This window comes from Lucilia sericata, unplaced genomic scaffold (genome assembly GCF_015586225.1).
Source record: "Lucilia sericata isolate MDLA Ls3-8-SP2 unplaced genomic scaffold, ASM1558622v1 Contig000087F_arrow, whole genome shotgun sequence".
Lineage (NCBI taxonomy): Eukaryota > Metazoa > Arthropoda > Insecta > Diptera > Calliphoridae > Lucilia > Lucilia sericata.
This window is the reverse complement of record NW_023994120.1, coordinates 436,687-460,336: the sequence shown is the minus strand read 5'-3', so window position 1 is coordinate 460,336 and position 23,650 is coordinate 436,687. Positions and strand designations below refer to the sequence as shown.

At 27.9% G+C, this 23,650-nt stretch overlaps 1 protein-coding gene across 2 annotated transcripts; it reads right to left on the bottom strand.

Annotated features, from left to right (window-relative positions):
* Window positions 1-3,418: 3,418 nt before the first annotated feature.
* LOC119599739 lies at window positions 3,419-22,207 on the bottom strand. Of its 2 annotated transcripts, none has more exons than XM_037949640.1 (3): window positions 21,954-22,207; window positions 17,897-18,522; window positions 3,419-4,192 (listed from the first exon to the last, which is right to left on the bottom strand). In XM_037949640.1, the coding sequence occupies exons 2-3, from the start codon at window positions 18,194-18,196 to the stop codon at window positions 4,001-4,003; spliced, it is 492 nt and encodes a 163-aa protein (XP_037805568.1). In that variant the 5' UTR covers window positions 18,197-18,522; window positions 21,954-22,207; the 3' UTR covers window positions 3,419-4,000. The 2 variants fall into 2 exon arrangements, with proteins under 2 accessions (XP_037805568.1, XP_037805569.1); XM_037949641.1 differs by having other exon boundaries at window positions 21,965-22,166.
* Window positions 22,208-23,650: the final 1,443 nt, after the last annotated feature.

Sequence of the window (23,650 nt, the reverse complement as noted above, 5' to 3'; positions counted from 1 at the left end):
CTATAGTTTCTTTTTCAAACCAAAATCCGAAATAATATTTCAGGTGGTAAAAGTTGTTGTTGTTGACTTATTTTATGCATCTTCTTATTTTGTAGTGAGAAAATTATTTATGTTTGTAGTAAACGAATGAGTGAGTGAATGTGTGTGCTTTTAGAGTAATTGGGTTTTTAAATTATTTTGAAAAGATATAAATAATATCAGCTATAATAGCAACAACATCACCAGAAAAAAAAGATGCAACATTTATGATATGAATGCATCTCGATGCGACTGTCTCACTAACGTTGTCTTTTTCTTCTTTTTGAGGTAATACGAGTTACTAGAGCTTTACTAATTGAATGTAGAAACAAAATATTGTATTAAAATATAAAATTTGTGTTAAAATATTTTCAACAAAAAAACAAGTTAAATATAATTACAGGCCTATTGGTTATGTGCATTGATAAGGAATTTTTAGTTGCTAATATTCAGAAAATAATATCTAACCAAATTATTTGCTTCTCATAATCAGTTTTGTGAAGTATCAACTTATCCGATTTTAAGTGTAAAATCAGAAATAGATAGTAACTTCATTAAAAAAAATTTAAATTAAAAAACGAGCTCATTTTATAATTATTCAAAAATCGAAATTTTTTTAAATTGTTCGTCTACAATTTAAAAAACAATACTTTTTTAAAATTTTGAAATTTTTAGATATTTTTCTTTAAAGCCCAAATATTTGTTTTTCTTTTTTTATAAAATTTTTTTCTTTTATTTTTTTTTCAAAAAAATTTAATTTCATTCATAAATATTTCTATCCCTGATTGCTGTTAACTGTTAAAAATCATTTGTGTAATAAAAAAACAAAACAACTAAAAAATTAATATTGCTGATTTTAAAAGCAGTTCTGATATTGAAGATTTGGCCTGTATATAAATGGTTGTAACTTCATTATGACACCCTTAAATTGAAGAAGAGTATTACCTTTGGCTATGCCGATTCTTATATAGCCACCATCAAATTATATGTCGCAAAGATAAAGTAAATTTTGGAAGGCCCTATATAAGGACTTTAATCATTATATTAATATAAACGTTGGTGTGATTTTTGGTATAGGTCCTTCAATGAGGGATAAGTTCTATTATGGACGAAACTGTCCCGACTTCAAAAATATATTTTTTTTGAATTCTGAAATAATTCTATCATAAAACAATGATTTATTAGCGATAAACTTCTTTTCTGTAAGAAGGTTTATATGGGGGACCGCTCCTTTGTTTCACAAAAATAGGTTTCAGTTCCAAAAAAAAAAAACTTTTTTGTGTCGAATTTCATTATTATAACAACATTATAAAACCAACTGAAGAGAACCTCATATGGCATTGGGTTGAATTATGCTTTAATCCTCATGTTCTTTCGTCCCACAAAACTTGTTCATGTCGAACTTCATCACCATACTATTATTATTTAGTCCGTAAAGTTTGTTAAAACCTAAGGCGGACCTTTTATAGGGGTAGGGTCAATTATGGACCGCTGCTCATTAAACTTAGTACCTATAGAGATTTCGGTAAGTCAGTTATGAACGTTAAAATCATTTTCTGAAGAGAACCTTAACATCGGCATATGATCAATTATGAACCAATCGTCATAATATTTGGTAGAGAGGATTTTAAAGCCAGTTATAAACGAAAAGTCATTTTCGGAAGGGGACCTTATATGGAGGATAGGATCAATTATGGACCATTCCTCAGAGGAACTTCAGTTTACATAAAACTCGTTTATGCCTAATTTCGTTGCTATATTAGAATTTTTAAATTTGTTATGAACGTTAAAGTCATTTTCTGATTTTCGTTACGATGGCATTTGTCTATATCGAATTTCATATATATATCATGGCATTTTTTAAATCGGCAATGATCGTTAAAGTAATTTTCTGTAGGGTACTTTTTATGGGGGATAGGAGCAATGATTTCTGGGTACATAAAATTAAACTTTGCAAAATTTAACCACAATTGTTGGCTAATTAACAGATTAATGATTAATTAACGGGTGGCCCCGGAATACAGTTTTCGCCCCTTCACAATACCAAACAGGGCCTATCAAAGAAGAATACTTATGCAAAATTTCAGCTCTCTAGCTTTTCTCGTTTAGGCCCTATCGTGCCTACAATAGACAGACGTATGGACATAATTGTATGGGTCTACGATCAATATTTCGATGTGTTACAAACGGAAGGACAAAACGAATATACCCCTCATCTTTTTTGATTGTGGGTATAAAAAGGAACTTATTTTGTAATCTGTCATACTTGCCCTGAAAAATGTTTTTTTGTCCAATTGCTGAAATTTCTTGTTCTTTAAAATAAGTTTATATTGAACAAGTAGTAAAGTATAGTCGGACATGGTCGACCACATGACACCCTACACCAGTTATAAGTATATATAAAAATTATTTATTATTTATTAACCCCCTTATTCACAAAGAAAATTTTTATTTTATAAACGGTTTATAAATTAGATTTTGTATGGAAATTTTGTTTTATAAACCTTTTATAAAATAAAAATGTTGTTTGTGAATAAGGGGGTAAAAATGTATGGATGAAAAACTAATTTTCAAAAGGTAAAACATGGACCGATCCTCATAAAGTATGAAGAAAGATTTTATTTTTGAATATAGTGCTATTTCGAGCTGAATTTCATCGCGATACTAATGGTTACAAGTCAATTATGAATGTTTAAGCCACTTCCTAAAGAAGAGTTTGTAATGAGTAACGATCATTTCAAAAATTGGCAGTGCCATTAATGCTTATATAAAAATTAGTTGTGTCAAGATCTAGTATATTTGACGTAGTAATGAGGGACGGACGAACATTTCTTAATCGTCTCAGAAAGTAACCCAACTCAAAAAATCGATTTGGATGAAATTTACACCAAGGTTAGTAGTCAAGAACTGCCGGACTTAAAGAGGGTCAACATTGGATATTTTGGTCATATAGGGCTTTATTCAAATGGGTGTAACTTTTCACCTATTGGCCGTAGCAAAAATTGTCCAAAGGGATTCAGATAGCTATTTCTTCAATATTTGTAATTATTTTTTAAATGGACACTTTTTTCTTTCCTATTATCCAATAGTACTAACCTTGGTTCAAATTTCACCCAAATCAATTTTTTGAATTGGATCACTAGACACGAAATTGCCCATATTTATATCCGTTCTAATAAAAATTACTTCAATTTTTATTTTGTTATTTATACATAGATGTTTTATTAATTATTTTATATATCGATCGTTTACGGTTTTTCTTTTAATAATTACATTTACTCGTATATGTATTGTATATAATAGGTGTTATTTAATTGTTTTAAATAAATACTTTAATTATATTTATGAATTTTTGTATATATTTTTTCATTGTTATTTTTTTGCTACATTAAAATTATTGTTTTCAGGTTACAATTATTTCTTCAGAATTTTATTTTTAGCATTTTTTTCTTTGACATATATTTGTTAAACATTGAATAAATTATTTTCAAATAGTAATATTTAATTTTTTTTAAAATCCCCATTTTTATTATATAAAGAAGCTTAAGGTTTTTAACACAACATTTTTATGAAAAAGTATAGGAGAGAGAGAGTGAGGGCGGGGTTACAAATGATGAACAATTTTTACATTGACATAATTTTCATAAATTCATTTAATTTTATATATGACATTTAATAGGAACTTTACAGTAAACAGCCTTTAAATAAAAAGTATGTTTTAATTATTAATTAAATATAAAAATAAAATAATTAACATTATACGACCTTCATTGACATTTAAATTTGTGATTTGCTTTTGGTAATAAATAAAATTATTTTTTCTTTTTGGTGGTGTAATTTTTTTTCACAAAACATTTTGCTTGCATTTTAAAATTTTTAACCAAAAAAGGAAAAATCATAAACTTTTTTTAAACATCTACTTTGTTAGATATTTTCCTTTTGCATTTTATTTGTAAAATGTTTGCCATATTAATGTTAGATTTTAATAGTAACGTCCATTATCGTAAATGCCACGTGGAGCATTATATTTCCTGGGTACATCCATATTATCCATATTACCGCCCAATTTATTCAACCAATTAGCACGTTGGGCTGCAGCAGCCAAAGTATTGCCATTTGCCTCATTTGGTGGTCGCTGTTGGACTCCACCATCTTCATTACTGGATTCCAAGATCTAAAAGATAAAAATGTATAATTGAAATTAGTTTACAGGTTTGTGTCAGTCGTAGCTAACAGAAACAAAGAAAATTGTATAAAAAACCCCATTTGCTCGTATCTAGTACTAAAGTGTTAATTAGGTACAAATTTATATGTGGGAAATTAACATTTTTGTACTTTTGTAATTTGTATGTACATTTATTTAATTTGGCTACGCTTATTGTTTGTTAGTGGCTTCTCAAAAATAAAATTTCATAATTTTCCCCAACAAATGCGAAATATATATATTTTTTTCCTTACAAATTATAGTACTAAGCCAGTATGTTAATTTTTCTTAACATCTGTTTCGTTTTTTCGTTAATACTTTTTCTTAACATTTTCATTTTATTGTTTTTTATGGAGGGATTTAAATGTGAGTTTCATCAACATGTTGCAAGTCTCGCTAAATCTAAATAAATATTTCACAGTTTTGTTTTGAAAACTGAAACCTCAGTCAGTAAATACGTTGTCGTAGACTTTTGCTTGTTACTCCTAAAATATCGTATATATGTAAGTACACGCGAGTATTCAGTTACAATTAATTCCACTTTAACCGCAACCACTACGAATACTATTACTGCTACTTACTCACTTGGTTGGTAGTTGGTTTGGTTGGCTCTTGGTTAATAATTATGTTAATAATACAAATTATGTGTAATAGAATGAGTTAAACTTGGCTTGTAGGATTATTTGCATATTGACTAAAAAATAAACAAAAAACATGGATATTTATTTATATACATTTTTTTGAAAGCAACTGTTTTTATATTAAAACACAAAACATTTCCAAATTAAAAAAAAAAAAAAACATGATGATTTTTTTTTTTTGACCACAATCTTTGTCGACCATCTAAATGCAAACTTGTCAAATTACCTGATGGTACGTTTTTATTCCTTTTTATTTTTAATGTCAACACTTAAGTAGGCTTTTTATTAAGAGGTTTATTATACGAGGGGTGTTTTTGCTTACATTTTTTTTAAGAAAAAACAGCACCAAATTAAAGAATGAAGCTTTTATGTAAACCATTTTAAAAAAGCTTATTTTAATATAAAAGATCTTAATGAAAGGGATTTTTTATTATAAAAGCTTTATAATGAAAAGTAATCTATTTTAAAAAAGCTTTTTCCTAAAAAGACTTTTTTTAATATAAAAGCTTTATAATGAAAAGTAAGCTTTATAATAAAAAGTAATCCATCTTAAAAAAGCTTTTTAGTAAAAAGGCTTTTTTAATATAAAAAAGTTTTTTTTTTAAAGAAAAGTAATCCATTTTAAAAAAGCTTTTTAGTAAAAAGACTTTTCTTAATATAAAAAATCTTAATGAAAGGCTTTTTAATATAAAAGTAAATCTTTCTAAAAAAGCTTTTTAGCAAAAAGACTTTTTTTAATATAAAATACTTATCTTAATGAAAAGTCAGTTTTATTATAAAAGCTTTATAATGAATACTAAAACATTTTAAAAAGCTTTTTAGTAAAAAGACTTTTTTTAATATAAAAGATCTTAATGAAAAGGTTTTTTTAATATAAAAACTTTATAATGAAAAGTAAATCATTCTAAATAAGCTTTTTAGTAAAAAGACTTTTTTTAATATAAAATATCTTAATGAAAAGTCAGTTTTATTATAAAAGCTTTATAATAAATACTAAAACATTTTAAAAAGCTTTGTAGTAAAAAGACCTTTTTAATATAAAATATTTTAATGTAAAGGCTTTTTAATATAAAAGCTTTTTAATTAAAAGTAAACCATTTTAAAAAAGCTTTTAGTAAAAAGACTTCTTTTAATAAAAATACCTTAATAAAAAGGCTTTTTTAATATAAAAGCTTTATAATGAAAAGTAAAGCATTCTAAAGAAGGTTTTTAGTAAAAAGACTTTTTTAATATAAAAGATCTTAATAAAAAGGCTTCTTTAATAAAAAAGCTTTATAATGAAAAGTAAAGTATTTTAAAAAAGCTTTTTAGTAAAAAGACTTTTTCTAATATTAAAGATCTTAATGAACAGGCTTTTTTAATATAAAAGCTTTATAATGAAAATTAAAGCATCCTAAAAAAGCTTTTTAGTAAAAAGACTTTTTTAATATAAAAGATTTTAATGAAGCTTTATAATAAAAAAGCTTTTTTAATATAAAACTTTTTAATGAAATGTTTTTACGTGAATAAACAAATGAATCATTTAAGTAAAAATTTCCTCTAAAAAGTTTTTTAATAACAAAGTTTTCTATAAAAAAAGTTTTTTTTTAACTCTTTTTAATGCTTTTTAAAAAATTGTTTAAAGCTTTAAGTAAAAAAAAAATAAAAAGCTTATAGTAAAAACTTAAAAAAAGCTTTTTATTAAACTTTTCGAAGCTTGAAAAGTGTTTTATGTAAAAACGAAAGAAAGAAGCTTTTATGGTTTTGTGAAAATAGCTTTATATAAAAAAGTGAATAATATTTTATCGTAAAAAAAGCTTTCTTCAAAAAACTTTATGGTAAAAATATTTTGATTTTACGGAAAACCATATTTTATTAAACGAAACACTTTAAATTTAAAACTTTTTTACGAATATAAAAAAGTTCTTTGAAGGACTATTTGTTATAATTTGGCATGAATTTAAAAAATGTTTAAAAATTAAAGGAATTTAAAAAAAAGCATTGCGGACACTTAATAAAAATGATAGATTACGTATACGCCACAGAAAAATCTCAACAATATTAAATGAAAAATGTCGTGACAAAGACAAATTGAATTGAATACTTAGCGGTCTATAACATTTAAAAATAACAACAAAAATATAATTAATTTCCTTAATAAAAAGAAATACACAAATATAAAGTCATTAAAACCCAATTAAATACTTTTCATACCACCATCGCATTACCACCACCTCTTACAAATGCTGCATCATACATCTTAAAGTTGAGTATGTAAAATAAGTATGTAAATTGCAACATGTTGTTACTATTACTCAAAATACTCATTATTACATTAGTAATAAAATAATATTTAACTTGTTTGTATTTGTCGTCATCGTCATTAAATGTTTACAACTCAACGTCTTCTTTTTTATCTTAAGATTAAGACTAGACTGTCTTCTAAAGAAACGAAGACGAAATAGCTAACAACACTTCACCAACAATTACAATAGCGTTATAATCGTCATCATTATCATCATCATCGTCTTCTTAATCCACTCTGCCACGCAACTTTATAGTTTTCCTTCTTCTTCGTTTTTTTTTTTTTTTTTGTTTCTTTTTCTTCTTGTCTAATTTTAACAATTTTCATTTTCTTCTATTTGTCTTCTCGTTTTCGTAGAAATTATGTGAATTAAATTATTTAACAACAACATTAAAAATGAAAATGCTGAAAACCACATTTTCTTGACGCGTTAGTTAATTTCTAGGCGTATTTAAGTCTTACTCACTCACTTTTACACTTACATTTTTATTATTACCCTGCAGTATTGTGGTGACTGTCCCCTAGTTAGAAAATAAGCTTTTAGGCAGCTTTTGGACAAAGTCAATTGGTCATTAACTAGCTAAAACCCCACTTCTCTGCAATTACAAATAAAACATTTACTCTACTCTGTATTTCTTGTACTGGTTTCAATAACTCCTGTCCGCATTACTAAGGGACAGTAAAGTAGCCATTTGTAGCTCAAAATATCATAAAAGATTCTAAATATGTTAATTAAAATTAATCAATTAGTTAAATATTTTGGAGGTATATTGACTCCCTTCTAAACTTCTGGGTTTTCATTCATAAAACTGAAATTAAACAGTTTCGTGTAATTTTACAGATTCATCATAATTGTAGACAAAATTTTCATTTTTATCTACGTTACGTTTTACTTGCTACATGTAGAGTTAAGTACTTAGTAGCGTTTTTTAAATGGAATTGTGGCAGTAGTACAAACATTCGTTTATAAAAACAGAGTAATGAAATTAAATTTCATTTTCCTTAAATTGATATTTTACACAAAATAATTTTAAATTAAAATCATATTAAAGCAAAGGCTTGATTTTTAATAACATTACTATAGAATTAATTGAAGTTTTACTAATTACAATTAACTGCAATTAACGGTTAAACAATTACAACTACTTGTATTTGTAATTGATAAAAAAGTAATCATTAACTTGTTCTTATTACTTTTTCAATTACAAATAATTGATAATAACAATTAAAATTAATAAAACTTCAATTAGAATTACAAGTAATTGATTATTGCACAGTAATGGTAATTGACCATGTCTTGAATTACTTAAGGTAATTTTGTTTTAATCTAAAATGTTCATAAGTTTGGGTGATGACAATTGCAATTTCAATTACTTGACATTACAAGTAATTGTAATTAAAACTTTAGCAATTATTCAAATTTTAATGTAATTATTACCCAGCAAAAACTAGGTAATGGCTTTCAATTGTAATTACTTACCTAACAACACACTTTTCAATGACTACTACAGATCGTCTGGATTACATAGAAGTAGTTTAATAAGGTCTTACTAATAATGTGTTATATAAATACTTTCTAATTCATTAGTCATCTTGCCAGTGAAGATATAGAAGCTGTATACGTTTTTTCATGCGATTTACAATGACTACTTTTTCTAATTACTTGTAATCGTTTGTGGTAAGTACTTGTCTCCAATGACATCACCGTGTTAAAATAATGATGTAAAATGCTATTGAGTAAGTATATTTTAGCATTTTAACCACTTACATGGTAATTAAAATTTTTTCTGGGTACTTATCATTACCTACAACTCCGATTTTTTAATGTATACATTCTTTTTAATTTCTGCCGTTCTGTGGCAAGTGATATTCCTTTCACTTGTGAAAAAAACCAACATAAAAACTAAATTAATTTTGTGCTGTTAAAATGTCAGTTCGTATTACAAGTTAAAAAATACGTATTTTGTATTTTTCTTTAAAAAGGAGGTATTTTTGTTTATTTAACAGTTTAGGTTAAAAGTTTAAATAAATATTTGTCAGAAAATATTTATGAGGAGGAGATAGCAACAAGTCAAAGGTAAATAGATTTTTGACACTTAATCAAAGTTACATGAAGGTTTCCGGTAAATTTAAAGCTTTCACTTACGTTATGGAAACTGTTTAAGGTATTCACTCTAACATGAAGAGGGTTTAAAAAGGGATTAAAAGTCCCCATTTCCAAAGGAATTACATAACCCTGCTACGATAAAAATCGCTCGATATCTCGGGAAGTGTTCTAGTATATTATATAAACTCTGAGACAAGTCTATGTACAAAATGTTTGAATAAGTTTCTATGTAAACACTTACTTATACGAGTGTCTGTACAATTTTAAAATCCAAAGCTTTAACAAATCATTTTCAATAAATAAATTAACAAATTTACCGCCTAATCAATCGCAACCAATTGCAAAACTGTCAATATTTTTTTAATTTTTTTAAAATTAAAAGCTTCATGGATTTTTATTGATTGGCAAATATGATCAATCAGAAAATTAGCATAACAAAATTGTTAGCAGCAAAAAAATAATTCAAATATTATTAGACACATTGAAGTAGTAAAAGTTATAAGATATTGACATATTGATGTTAACATAAAATGTTAACAATAAAACTCAAATGTTTCTCTTTTGCCTAATCCCCACCTCCTTTATTGCAGCTTAAACAGCTAAAAAAACAAAAATATTTTAAAATTTAAATTTAATTAATAAATTTGTTTTGGTTTTGTTTTTATTTATTACAAATACCTATGTACATACATACCATGTATATTGTTTTTAATAAGATATTTATTAGAAAATATAAACATTTTTTAAATCAAAAACCCCGCTAATAACAACAAACTTCTTCTCCATACATCTTAGTGATTACACAATGTTTTAGAGTCTACCATTTGACATGAATCATTAATCATATTTATGTTAAAATAAATTTACTCTATATTTAACACAGAAAAGTAGAGGGAAAAAACAAAAAAGAAAACTTTGTTCAATTTTAAAATAAAAATAGAAAACAATTCATAATGAAATCTTTGAAGTGTTGGAAATTATTTAATTTTTTTTTATGTTGTTTTGTATTTAAAATCTATGTTGAAAACTTAATAATCTATTAACTCTAGCACTAAACACGTTTAAAATGTTTATGCACAGAAATTAACACTTGTCGAAATGTTTTGTTAAATAAATTTGTTAAAATGCAATTTACAAAGTTGCTAAATTAAATATAAACAAACCATGGTTAAATGATTGAACAAAATGTGATTTAATAGAAATTTTTGGTTTTGCTATAGTTAATAAGCTAGAAATGTTACTTAAAAAATTAAATTCTATGATCAGCAATAGGCTATCTAATAAAAAAAAATCGTAATATCGCTTCATATAAAGAGTAAGTCAACAGATCTTTATGCTCTCTCCTAAAGTAATAATTCGTACTTTTGAGTCATTCCAAAAATGTTATAGATCAGTAGTCATTCTCAATTTAAAGGGTATTTCACAATTATGTCGAATATTTTGATCTTACTCTTACTTGGATGTACTATAATTTGTATAAGAATATACATATAAGTTTGTTATTTCCATAAAATGTTATTTTCGCAGAGATTTTGAAAGTATGTCTATAAATATAGAAAAATCTATAGGTCTTTCAAACACATTTCATTTGATATACATATCGACTATAATTAAAACATCTTAGATATATCCGAAATAAATCGAAAAATATGGGAACAATTTAATCATAACTCTGATTTTTATAGATCAAGAGTGTTTTAAGAGTGTCGTATTCGGCTACGCCGAATCTTATATATGTATATGTACATCATCAAACCGTATGCCGAAAAACGAATACTCCCCTTAAACATTAGTGTGTTATTTGGAATAGGGCTAAAGTCTATTATGGACCCAGCTTTTTCGAATTAACAAAATATTTTTGTCCAATTTTTAAATCATTAATATATGTGCGTGTATATATAGACCGATTGTCGTAAAATTTGGTTGAAAGATTTCGGTTCGTATAACACTTATTCTTTTCGAATTTCATCGCTGTACTCGCATTTTTAATTTAGTCATAAGCGTAAAAGTAATTTTCTGAAAGGGGACTTTATATGCGAGTGGGGTCAATAATGAACGAATGCTCATGGTTTTATACATATATGAGGGGTAGGTTTAAAGTCAGGTTTCCGCATACACCGTAATCGGCACCGAAAACGAAATTTCATACATTTGTGACGAAAAAACTTACTTTTTTCGGTACAAATATACGAAATTTCGTTTTCGGCATCGATTACGGTGTATGCGGAAATGAGCTTTAATTATGGACCGATCGTCATAAAATTTTGTATAGCTATTTTTGTTCATATAAAACTTCTTTATGTCGAATGTCATCGATATACTCGTATTCTTAAGCCAGTAATGAGCGTTAAGTCATTTTCTGAAGGGGACCTTATATGGGAAGTAGGGTCAATAGTGGACCGATAATCATAAAATTTGGTAAAGAAATTTTGGCTCATAAGGAACATACTTGTATTAAATTTCATTGCTATACTCTCATTTTTAAGCCAGTAACGAGCGCTAAAGTCATTTTCTGAAGGGGACCTTATATGGGGAGTAGGGTTAATAGTGGGCCGATACTCATAAAATCTGGTAGAGAGATTTTGGGTCATATAAAACTTACTTATGTCGAATTTCGATATTCGTACTTTTAAAACAGTTATGTTTGCTTATACTTTATTCCAGGGAGCCACTTGTGTGGGGACTAGGTGGAAACCTGGGCCGATATTGAATATTTTCAATATCAAACAAACTGCAATTCGGACTCTATCGTGTTTTCAAGAGACAGACGGACGGACATTGCTAGATTGTCTTAGAATTTAATAAGGAACCAGAATATATATGCATACCTTTGTGGTTCTATAACCAAAATTTCGTTGTGTTACAAGCGGAATGACAAAATCAATATAACCATTTTTTTCATGGTGGATATAAAAATGATCCGAGATATGGATTCCCATGATATCTCTGGCAAGATATCTCTGATACTTTATAGGATTACTGTGGAAATTAAAAATGTAATTGCAATTATGGTTTGAATCAATGTCGAATCCGAGAAACATATTTAATATTTTAATCTAAACAATATAATTTTTTTGCAAATTTTCTATTCTGAAAAAGGATACATTTCGATAATTTAATACAAGACTGACATAATCCAAAAAAAGTTCATAAGAGAAATGTTTTACTGTAAAAAATTCCTATACTACATATATTGCAAAAGTAGATTTTTAAGGATAATTGTAGAGAGAAGTTTTTGAAAAAGTAGTAATACATTTCAAGAACGGATTATTTGGGGTAGTGAAAAATACAGTATTTTTGAATACAATTTAATATTTATATACGATTTAAAATTCAATATCAAAAGGCAAATTATGATTATAGTATAAAATAATAAAGTATTTAATTAACTATAAACGATTTAATATTGTATGATAATTATTTAATATTATTTGTTTAATACTCGTACGAGTAATTTAATTATTAACAAAAATTTATGACTAAACACTTAGCGCCACATGGTTAGTTTTCAAAATAATAGTTAGATGATGAATGGATAATGGATAGATGCTACACACTCAGTACAAGCATCTGATGACTACGTGTGAGGTATTGAGGGCTGCATAAATATGGATGGATGTTGTTATAAAGGTACCTTCATAAATATATTAACTCTTTTTTTGTAATAACTTATGGTTATTACATTATTTGAAGAGTGTATGTGCACACCTTGGATTTAAGTAATATTATTTATGTATGTTATTTTCTGTTTTTTGTTACTGCACATAGTATTTGTTTGTTTAATAACTTTTACAACATTAGTTAACTTGTGATAGGGTCGTAATTTTAATGATGTTCACAATAAAACCATCTAACACCAAACAAAACAACACAATACCATCATCATAATGCATATCTTTAAACAATTTCAAATGACTACAACTACAAACACAATAATAATGATGATAATAATAATTTTTAATTACACCTTAACTACGTGCCTAATTAATTTTCTTTAAGTACCAAGTATTTTTGTTTAATTTTGTTTCTATTTTTAGTTTTATTTTTTAACAAACATAATCTAAGCCAGTTTTCAAACCTGGGAATCTTGGCTTTAACATAAACTCATGTCGAGTTAAGACGAGGTAACTTGTACTTACAACTGTTTGTTGGTTGGTTGTAGTAGTTAAATTTCATGGTCTAATTTACAGTAAACCATATTAAAATCATTTACCATACAACTCTTGTGTTTAGTTAGTTTCTCGTTTTTTCTTATTATTTTTGGATTTTTTCATTTTTTTCCTTTTTTTTTTTTTGATATTTTACATAAAACTTTTATTTGTTTTATTATTACGTTTGTTTTTTTAAGATTTAGTCTGTGAAATTGAATTTACATTCAAGTTTTTATAAATAACTGTTTTATTTATTTATGTGTGTTATTTAACAATTATAATTATAAATGTTAAATATATGTTTTGGCAAAAATCCAGGTCATAAACTTGACCTTAGCAGAAAAATAGACAAAAATCCATTACGTTTTATAAGTTCATTTGGTATTTGTTTTTTTTTTTATTATTATTATTTTCTACTGGAAGTGGGCGACTGATTTTAAATGTGTTTTAGTTTGTTGGAGAAAAAGAAGAAGATAGATTTGAAAAGCATTAAATTTTTATCTTGTTGGTCTAAAAGTTTTGCAAGAAAAATTGAAATAAATGGAATTGCACTCAATTGAGTATTGTAATTAAAAAAGTTTTAACACATAAATTAAAAAGAGCTATTTGGAAAAATATATGTCATGAACTTAATTAAATAAATTATAATAAATAGATTTAAAATAAAGCTTTTTATACCCTACACCACTATATTGGAGAGGGTATTAGACGTTGGTACTGATTTTTGCAACACCGAAAAATATTGGTCCTACACCCACTTTAGAGTATAACAATGGGCAAAAATATTATTTAATCAAACCCTTTTCTAATTTTACGAAAAAAAAAAAAATTGGAAATAATGAAGAAATAACTATCTGAACTCCATTGGACAATTTTCGCTAGGACCAATAGGTGAAAAGTTACACTGATTTGAATAATACCCTGTATGACCAAAATGTCTAAATTTGAGCCCCTCTAAGTCAATTTGTCACTAAACATGAAAAATTGGACTAAAAATCCAATTGTTTAGTTGCAAATTTGTGAATGTTTAATATTTTTATATTATTTAATATTTTGATACCCTACACCAGAGTAGGGGAGGGTATTATGCATTTGTGCTGATGTTCGTAACGCATACAAATATTGGTCCTACACCTACCGATCGACTCAGAATCACTTTCTGAGTCGATTAAGACATGCCCGTCCGTCCGGCTGGCTGGCTGTCCATGTAAACCTTGTGCGCAAGCTATAGGCCATAATTTTCAAGATATTTTCATAAAATTTGGACCAGACGACTTTTTTGGTTGAAATCGGTCCATTATCTCACCGAGCCCTCATACAACCTCACTTTTCGATTTGGGGTTTTAACTCATAACTACGTGAAATATACTACCATACTGGCACAACTACTTTTTATATAGGCATAAATGTCCAAGCCGATTTCTACAATGATCGGACGTCTTTTGACCCTAGACCCCATACTAACCACCCTTTAAAAAAATATCTTAAACGACAAAAAATTTACTTATAACCATTAGTATCGCGAAGAAATTCAGCCAATTAACTTTTATATAAAAATAAATACATCCCTCCTCCCAATTTGTTGAGGATTGACCCATATTTGACCCTAATTCCCATATAAAGCTTCTTTTAGAAATTTTGTTTAAGGTAAAATTCAACATAGTTGAATAATAAAAAATAAATAATTTTTAAAATATACTCATGTTGCAGGGTATCATATAGTCGGCCATGCCCGACTATACTTTCCTACTTGTTTTTTTTTTAATTATTAAATATTTAATTGAAAGTTAATAACCTCTAGAAACTTTTTAACACCAGCTCATTACGTAAACTAGTTGCTTCTATTGAAAGTAGTTTTAAATAAATTTGGCTACAGTTTAAGCGAGATGATCGCTTAAGAAACACATTCACTTTTTTGTTGCCTTTTAGCTTGTAATTAATGCAGCGCTCTAATGCAAATCGTAGACCAATAATTCTTGCAAACCAATTGTATCCACAAATCTTTGAACACAGCTTTATTGATAATTTCAAATTTTTGTTCATCTTTAGATATTCTTAAAGCAATTTGACACTTGTTAGCCATTTTTGTTTATATTTTTGGATTTATAATTAATGCCAAATTTTGCAACAACATTCAGACAGACAGACATTAATTTTAATGTTTTTGGCTTAAAAATATACATTTTTGGAAAATTCAGTTTGGTTAAGTAATCGCCACAATAAATAAGAAGATAAAATAACTTTGATGCAAACGGACGAACGAAATACAGATATAAATGTATATAAAAATATTTTGTATTTAAGCAGCATTTTTTTCTTTACATTAAAATACAAAATAAATAAATTTAAAAGACTCATCATCAACATCGATGAAATTATTGCATGTTTAACAAGTAAAACTGCATTTTTGATTTCACTATTAAGAAGAAGAAAAAAATATGTGCAAAAATATATAAACTGCAATCATAATACTCGCATGATTGTGAAAAAGAACATAAATGCAACAAGAGAATACTACTTGACTCGGAACTGCTGCTGGCTGCATGATATCTCTTTGACTGCTTAGGAATATTCATGTGCACGTGTAAACACAAAACAAACTGAAACAAAATGTGAAAATAACTACAAATTAAAAGTAATTTTTAGTAGTGCATCATGCAATAAATTCGTATAATAAAATTGTTGAATTTTTTATATCAAATTGCCATTATTATGGAACAATTTTCAGTTTTTTTTTTTTTTAATACAAACATTTGAGTCAAAAACAATTTCATTTTTATTTATCATCACAAAATCTTTTCGTATCATCTTTTACATCAACATCATCTTGTCGTCCTCAATATGATCGTCATTCCGGCTCTTCAGTTTTTCTCCTGTTGTTTTTTTTTTGTTAAAGTTTAGGCTGGCAAGTGTGATCATAAATATTTTGATGGTTTCTTTAATTGAAATTTAATATTGAATTTATGGGAAGATGAAGACGAAATAAACAGCAGCTTACTTAATATTTCTGGCACACATGTTGCAAGGAGTGTTGCAAAGGCGTATTTTTAACATGTTTATTTTCGTGTAATTTATGACTTGATTTCATGTCTTTAGTAGTTGTTGTTTTTTTATTGTTCAAGATGATAATGGCTGATTTTTTTGGTAATAATGTAAGATTTACATTATTGAAAAATGAAGAGATTTTCAAGATCGTTGTAAGATCAGTTGTAAAATAAATTCAATTTCAGTTTTGTTGTTATGCAGGTGAAATGGTTGATGTTTTATTTATTTACATAAATCATATGATTTATAGTAATTTATCCATGACTTTTAAAAGTGCTAAAGGAAATTATTCAAAATTCGTTAAAATAAATTTTTTGACATAAAACCAAAAAAATCATTAAATTTATTTTCAAAATTTTGAATCTTTAGTCTGACTTTTATAAAAATTTTTGACCGAAAATTTATCGTAATTTTACTCTATCACGTCTATTTTCTAGAGAAAAGTCCATTCTCTAGTTCAGACTATAGACCAGACAATAGTCTTGGCGATAGACCAGACTAAAGCTTTGGATATAGACCAGACAATAGTCTTGGCGATAGACCAGACTAAAGCTTTGGATATAGACCAGACTATAGTCTTGACTATAGACCAGACTATTCTCTTGACTATAGACTAGACTGTAGTCTTGACTATAGACCAGTCTATAGTCTTGACTATAGTCTTGACTATAGAACAGACTATAGTTTTGACTATAGACCAGACTATAGTCTTGACTATAGACCAGACTATAGTCTTGACTATAGACCAGACTATAATCTTGACTATAGACTAGACTATAGTCTTGACTATAGACTAGACTATAGTTTTGACTATAGACTAGACTATAGTCTTGACTATAGACTAGACTATAGATCAGGCTATAGTCATAACTATACTATAGTCATAACTATAGACCAGACTATAGTCTTGACTATAGACCAGACTATAGTCTTGACTATAGACCAGACTATAGTCTTGACTATAGACCAGACTATAGTCTTGACTATAGACCAGACTATAGTCTTGACTATAGACCAGACTATAGTCTTGACTATAGACCAGACTATAGTCTTGACTATAGACCAGACTATAGTCTTGACTATAGACCAGACGATAGACCAGACTATAGTCATGACTATAAACCAGACTAAAGTCTTGACTATAGACCAGACTATAGTCTTAACTGTAGAACAGACTATAGTCTTTCATTAGATTTAGATCATTCATTCTCTCTTATATTAGTGAAACTATTTAAAACTCGGATTGCAATACAATTTAAAAACTTCAACTTTTAGGCCCACTGTAGTTTACGAATCTATAAGCCTTCTTCACCTGTTGAACAGGATTTTTTCTGCCTTTACATATTTTCTTTAATTCACACCCTTATTATAGGAATTTCAACATTTGTATTTTTTATTTCTTATTTTGTGGCAAAAGAAACGAAATGCTGCAACACAACAACTTACCTGCAACATTAACTCACGCAATTTATCCAAATCATCGCCATGTGACCTTGTCGGTAAGTAACGACATTCACAAGGCTGTTGTTGGGCCATTAAAATAACAGTCATCAGAAGGAGCCACCAAAGACCTAAACTCAGACCGCCATGTGTTGTTGTAGTTTTTGTTTTTGACGCTGATGAAGATGAGTTTGGCGACGATGATGACGATGAAGAAGACAATGTAGAAGCAGCTAAATGTGATGGTGATGATGAAGTTAAAAGGTTCATGTTGTTGTCATTGCTACCACGTTTATTGAAATGCATTTTTATACGTTTCCGGTTTAACGATTTATTTGTTGTTGTTGTTGTTGGCTGCTGTATTTATTGTTTTCAGTTGCAGTTGCTGTGTATACTGCTGCTGTTGCTTTTATTTTCGTACCAACTCAGCAATAAAAATAAAATTTTGTTAAATTTCACTTTCGTTTGCTGTTGTATTCAAGTATTGATGTTTATTTCAGTAGAATGATTTTTTTCTTCCTTTCTTTGGGATTTCGTTTAAAGAGGAGTCTCAGCTGCTGTTGCTTGGATGGCTCCTTGCTTCTTCTTTGTCTGTTTTTGGATAGTCGTGACCACAAAAAGAAAAAAAGTGACTGCAAAAATAAAATTGTAAAAAAATAAGAAGTGAGCGAAAAAATCAGTTTATAATCATTATTAAGTGCACATTAAATATTTTTGCTTCTTTTTCTTTTTTTTGGGGTTTTTTGGTAAAAAATGCCTTAATATTTCGTAATAGTTAAAAATAGTTGTTATGCTGGTTATTTCTTTTCATTTTTTCTACTTCTTTTTTCAAAATTTATTTTTTTTTTTTTTTTGGTGATGGTGTGATTATGGTGCTTTTGGCAAAAATTTTTGGTGAAAAATTACAAAATAACTTTGTGACATAATTAAAAGTGGCATCAATTACCAGGGGTTTGCGTGTGTACATATAGAGTACTTACAGAAATTACTGAAAAAAAAATTAAATATTTTTAACCAAACCAACTTTCATACATTTAAGAAAAACTTTCTTACTATACAGAGTGACACCCATAACATTCATATAGATAAATATTTTAACCGGAACTATTCGCTTAGCACTTGTTGCTGTAGTTTCCAAAACATAAAATGAAAGTAATATTTTTGACCTAAACGTTTTTTTTCTTCTTCTTCTTCTTCACTTCTTCTTTATTTTGTTGCCATCAACAAAAAATATTTTTAATTTTTTTTTTTTTCATAAATTATAGGTTTTGTTGCTGTAGGAGACAGGAAAGGCTAAATTTTTGGTTTGTGATGAATTGGTATTGTATGGTATAGATAACAACGGTATGATGATGAAGCTTAAACTTTATGGAAGAAATATTTTTGATGATTTCAGACATTCTCTTTATTTATTTAAAAATCATTCAGGAATTCAATTTCATTTGGAATAGAATACCAACTGCAAAATAATATCATTTATTTTTCAATAGTTTACATATGTCAAACTTCTTATTCATATAACATTTGCTCCTTAATCATCTTTATCTCTTTTTTGTTTAATTTTAAATATTTTCTTTGAAAAATATACATGCTTCCTACTTATAGCGTCATCAAGGATACATTGTAAATCACAAACATTTCATTTCTTATTTGTTTTTTTGACTTAAAATACTTCAAGTTGTTTAAGCCTTAAAAGAACTAAGTAGTAAGTGAGTAAGTCTTAATACATACAATGATTACAAACAAGAACACATTTGCCACAAAATGTGGTGTAATACAGTAATGTAATCCATAATAAGTAGATTTTCATCATTCCTGCACTTGTAGTACGAGGAAGACTTGATGGAGACAACATGAATACGCACTTTCTTTCAATGTGCGTATGTGCTGCTGTAAGTAAACTTTTCAACAAGATTTAAAATAAACAACCCGGCAGTCTTTTAGGGAGACAAATCTCTTTTGAAAAAGATTTTTCTAAAAGTCATATTTGGTTTAACATTTGTTTTTAATAGGTACCTTTGTAATGCAAAAGTCAATAAACACTTTAGCTACCTCAAGTAATGTAGAGTGAAAGTAGACGACACTTCAACATACCGAAATATCCTATGAAGTAGTTATTTGACTGATCCAAAGTAATCTACTGCCGTATAACTAAGTAGCCACATAGCGAATTTCGTAACTTGAGACAGTTGCCCAGAACTGTAGGTCAACGAAAGAGTTTTATACAGTTATCTCAGAGGGAGTAATAATTCATTTATGTCAATATGTGCATGTTGGTTTAGAAATGATAATGGAAACTCGTTTAATGTAAATATATTTTATATGTATGTTTTAGGAAGTTGAAAACTTTAAAATGAATCATGAACTCAAATATCCTTTCAATATTTCATGATAGATGAAAATAAATAAATAAATAAATTTAACGGTATTACAATAACAAGTATGAAAGTACAGTTAAAATTGGCCGACCATAAATCTCGAGATTCGCAGAGATCCAATAACTGAAGGTCTAGTTTTAGCTACCCGTTCGTCTATTTTTTTCTTACACTAATCGTTACCTAACTTTACACTAAAAATTTGAGGTCGAATTAACGCATACGAGTCTATAGTCTTGACAATAGGCCAGTATATAGTCATGAGTCATGACAATAGAGCAGTCTATAGACTTGACAATAGGCCAGTATATAGTCATGACTATAGTCCAGTCTTAACTATAGGCCAGTCTTACCTGTAGACCAGACAATAGTCTAAACGAACTTGTTGAGCTTATGGGTATTGAGTTGTATCTATTATTTTTATACATTCAAAGTTGTCTCGATATTGAGATCCAATCACTGAAGTCAAAGTTTTTGAAATTCGTTTGTCTTTCTACTTCTTTCACTATTCGTTACCTAATTTTAAAAATCTGATTGAAAAAACTTAAATAAATTTAACGGTATTAAATAGGCAAGCAAATATGGACCGATCCTTATTAGGTAGATGGATTTATTTTTCTATAAAATTCATTTATGCTAAATTTTATCACGATATTACAGTTTATAATTGAATTTTGGACATTCTATCTAAAGAGAGCATTGCACAGGGCAAGGGTCAAATGAGGACCGATCGTTAAGAAATTCAGCAGGGCCTTTAAGGCTTACACTTAGACTTAGTTGTGCCGTTGGAGGTACTATTATATGTAACGTATTCATAAAGTCAAATGCTATATTCGGGAGTTCGGTTTAATTGGATCTAAAATTTTAACCAAGCTTTACATTAACATACCGAATGACAGACAGTAGACCCAGAAATGGTTCAATATATTTGTGCATTACAAATGTGTAGAATATAAAATGGTCCAACTCGTTTCTGTACTATATAAAAAGTACGTTATTGGTTCGAGTGTAGTACCATTTCATAATCTTAAATTTTACACAACTGATCTCAATTTCAACTCACAGTTTTAAAATGTGACCAGGTTCCACACTAGCTATAAAGATCTTTTTGTAATTTTTGGAAGGAATCTGAAAATTTTCAAATTAAAAGCCTGTGATATTTTTTCTATAAATACCAAATGTCGTACACTGAACAAAATTTTCCTAAATTCGGACCTATTTTTAAATCAATATCCTCGGACTGACAAAAAAACCATCTAGTAATTGAACCCAATTCATAAATCGCACAATGACACAATTTTCTTTGGGGTATTATACAAAATTGCTTTAGGATTTTTTAAATTTTTTCCATAATTTTGAAAATTATTTATGTATTACTCTGTTTTTAATTGATACTTAAAGATTTTTAAATTGTTTATTATTTTCAACTTGGATTTAATTAAAAATTAAATTACACTATAAATTTATATTTACACAAAAATTGCACTTATTAAATGATATTTAATTGTCTCAAAATAATATTTTGTAAGCAAGCAATATAAAATTATTTAATAGTTTTCAAAAGCACTATTTCAATATAATTATTTAATTATCAACAAAATGTTACATTTATCGAAATTCGCATAATTTCCTTTAATTTTACTACTTTTTTAATTATTTATTAGTAAACTTTTTAACTAAACACTTACATCACTCTTACTTGGTTTTGTTGTTGTGCTTTTCGTTACAGTAAATTTAATTATTTAGTTTATAGTTATTTTTGTTTAAATTTTTGCCGAAAATATTCGAAAACTTTTATATTTTATTATTCAATAAAAAATTTTAACTTTTAATTTCACGTTTTTAAGATGCGACCGTTTAACTTTGTTTGGTACTTATCTAGGATAACACAGTTGAGTTTTTAACGCAATATCCTTTGGTAACAATTGTATTTATAGCCGAAAAATCCTCTGTTTGCGACAAAACGAATAGCAAGAACAACAACAACAACAGCACAAACAAAAATCTAAGCAGCAATAAGAACAATATCCTCCACACAACGATACATATAGACACACATTCACTATTAGAGATACACATATACAGTAACAAATTATTACACATTCCAACACATACACTTACACACTTTACACACTCTTCTGAAGAATTTGTATAAAACACTTTCGCTTTGGCTTGAAATACTATCTCTTGAATTTGCACAAAACACATTTCGACAAAAAGCAAAAGCAAAAACACAATGTAGGCAACCAACTAACTTTATATTTCTCGCCTTATAATACTGGCCACCCTTCTTCGTCTCCATTTTACCCCAGTCCACTTGTTTTAACAGTTGACTGCTAATACAAAAATATTGAATGGAATGATGCTGCAAAAGAAAACAAACCATTATCTAAACTTTAACACACAGAAATTCTTCACACACACAATCTCATACTCATTCATAATGTTCTTTACTCTTCCATAATTCTGGTCTAGCCACCTTCTATGGTGTCGTCCCTACGGACTAAAAACAGTGGAATAGAAATAACAGATTGTGGATTAAATTTGTAATTTCATATGGATTGGACAAATTGAAACTACTAAACAAGATTAATGGACCTTCCAAAAACTAGTTAAGCAGTTATGGACCGATCAAAACAAAATTTGATAGAAAGAGATTGCTTCTTTTATTGTTTCAAATATGACCGAACTTCCGTTTCTGGATACTGAATTTTATATATGCTCATTTTTATAACAATTTCAGAAATGTATACATAGAAAATTTTATCCCTCTCATTCGGGCCCTAACGTGCTCTCAAAAGACGAATATTCGAGAATGACTTCAAGCGTCTTAAATAAGTGAAATCGTAAAAGAGTCCAACATATTTATACGATTGTCGATATACACTAATATTGTGATGTCTATAAAGGGATCAACCAAATCATTGTATCTCCAACATTTCGACATAAATGTCTAGATCTTGGGGAATTTTAACCAATATTTTTTATTAAAAATGCGAGAAATCTCTCCACCAAAATGTACGTAGGTAGATCACATCGTGATTGGACCTTAAAGAGGGAGCCTACCTTAATTCCGAAATATTTTACCAATTTGTTGACAAAAATATAGATTTTCTAAAAAAGGTGCTATATGGGGGCAGGGGTAAATATGGGGCTATTCTCATAAATTTTGCTGGAGGGATTTATGTTCACATCAAAGTTATTTATGCAGAATTTTATCGTGAGGCTGCTGTTTATTAGTGAACTTTTACTATCAAGTCATTTCACGAAAGGGACTTTGAGTGAGGCTGAATTCAAATGAGGACCGAATATTGGTCCAAATATTGGACCAATTTCAACTATTTTCAATAGGGCTCGTTCTTGGGTAAAAAGAATTATCCAATTA

What these genes read in the sequence shown, in the direction of transcription:
- LOC119599739 (XM_037949640.1), bottom strand. Translation starts at nt 18,196, where the DNA reads ATGCATTTCAATAAACGTGGTAGCAATGACAACAACATGAACCTTTTA. An exon ending in TGCGTGAGTTAATGTTGCAG is followed by an intron (nt 4,193 to 17,896) that starts GTAAGTTGTTGT and finishes TTTATCTTTTAG; the next exon opens with ATCTTGGAATCCAGTAATGA.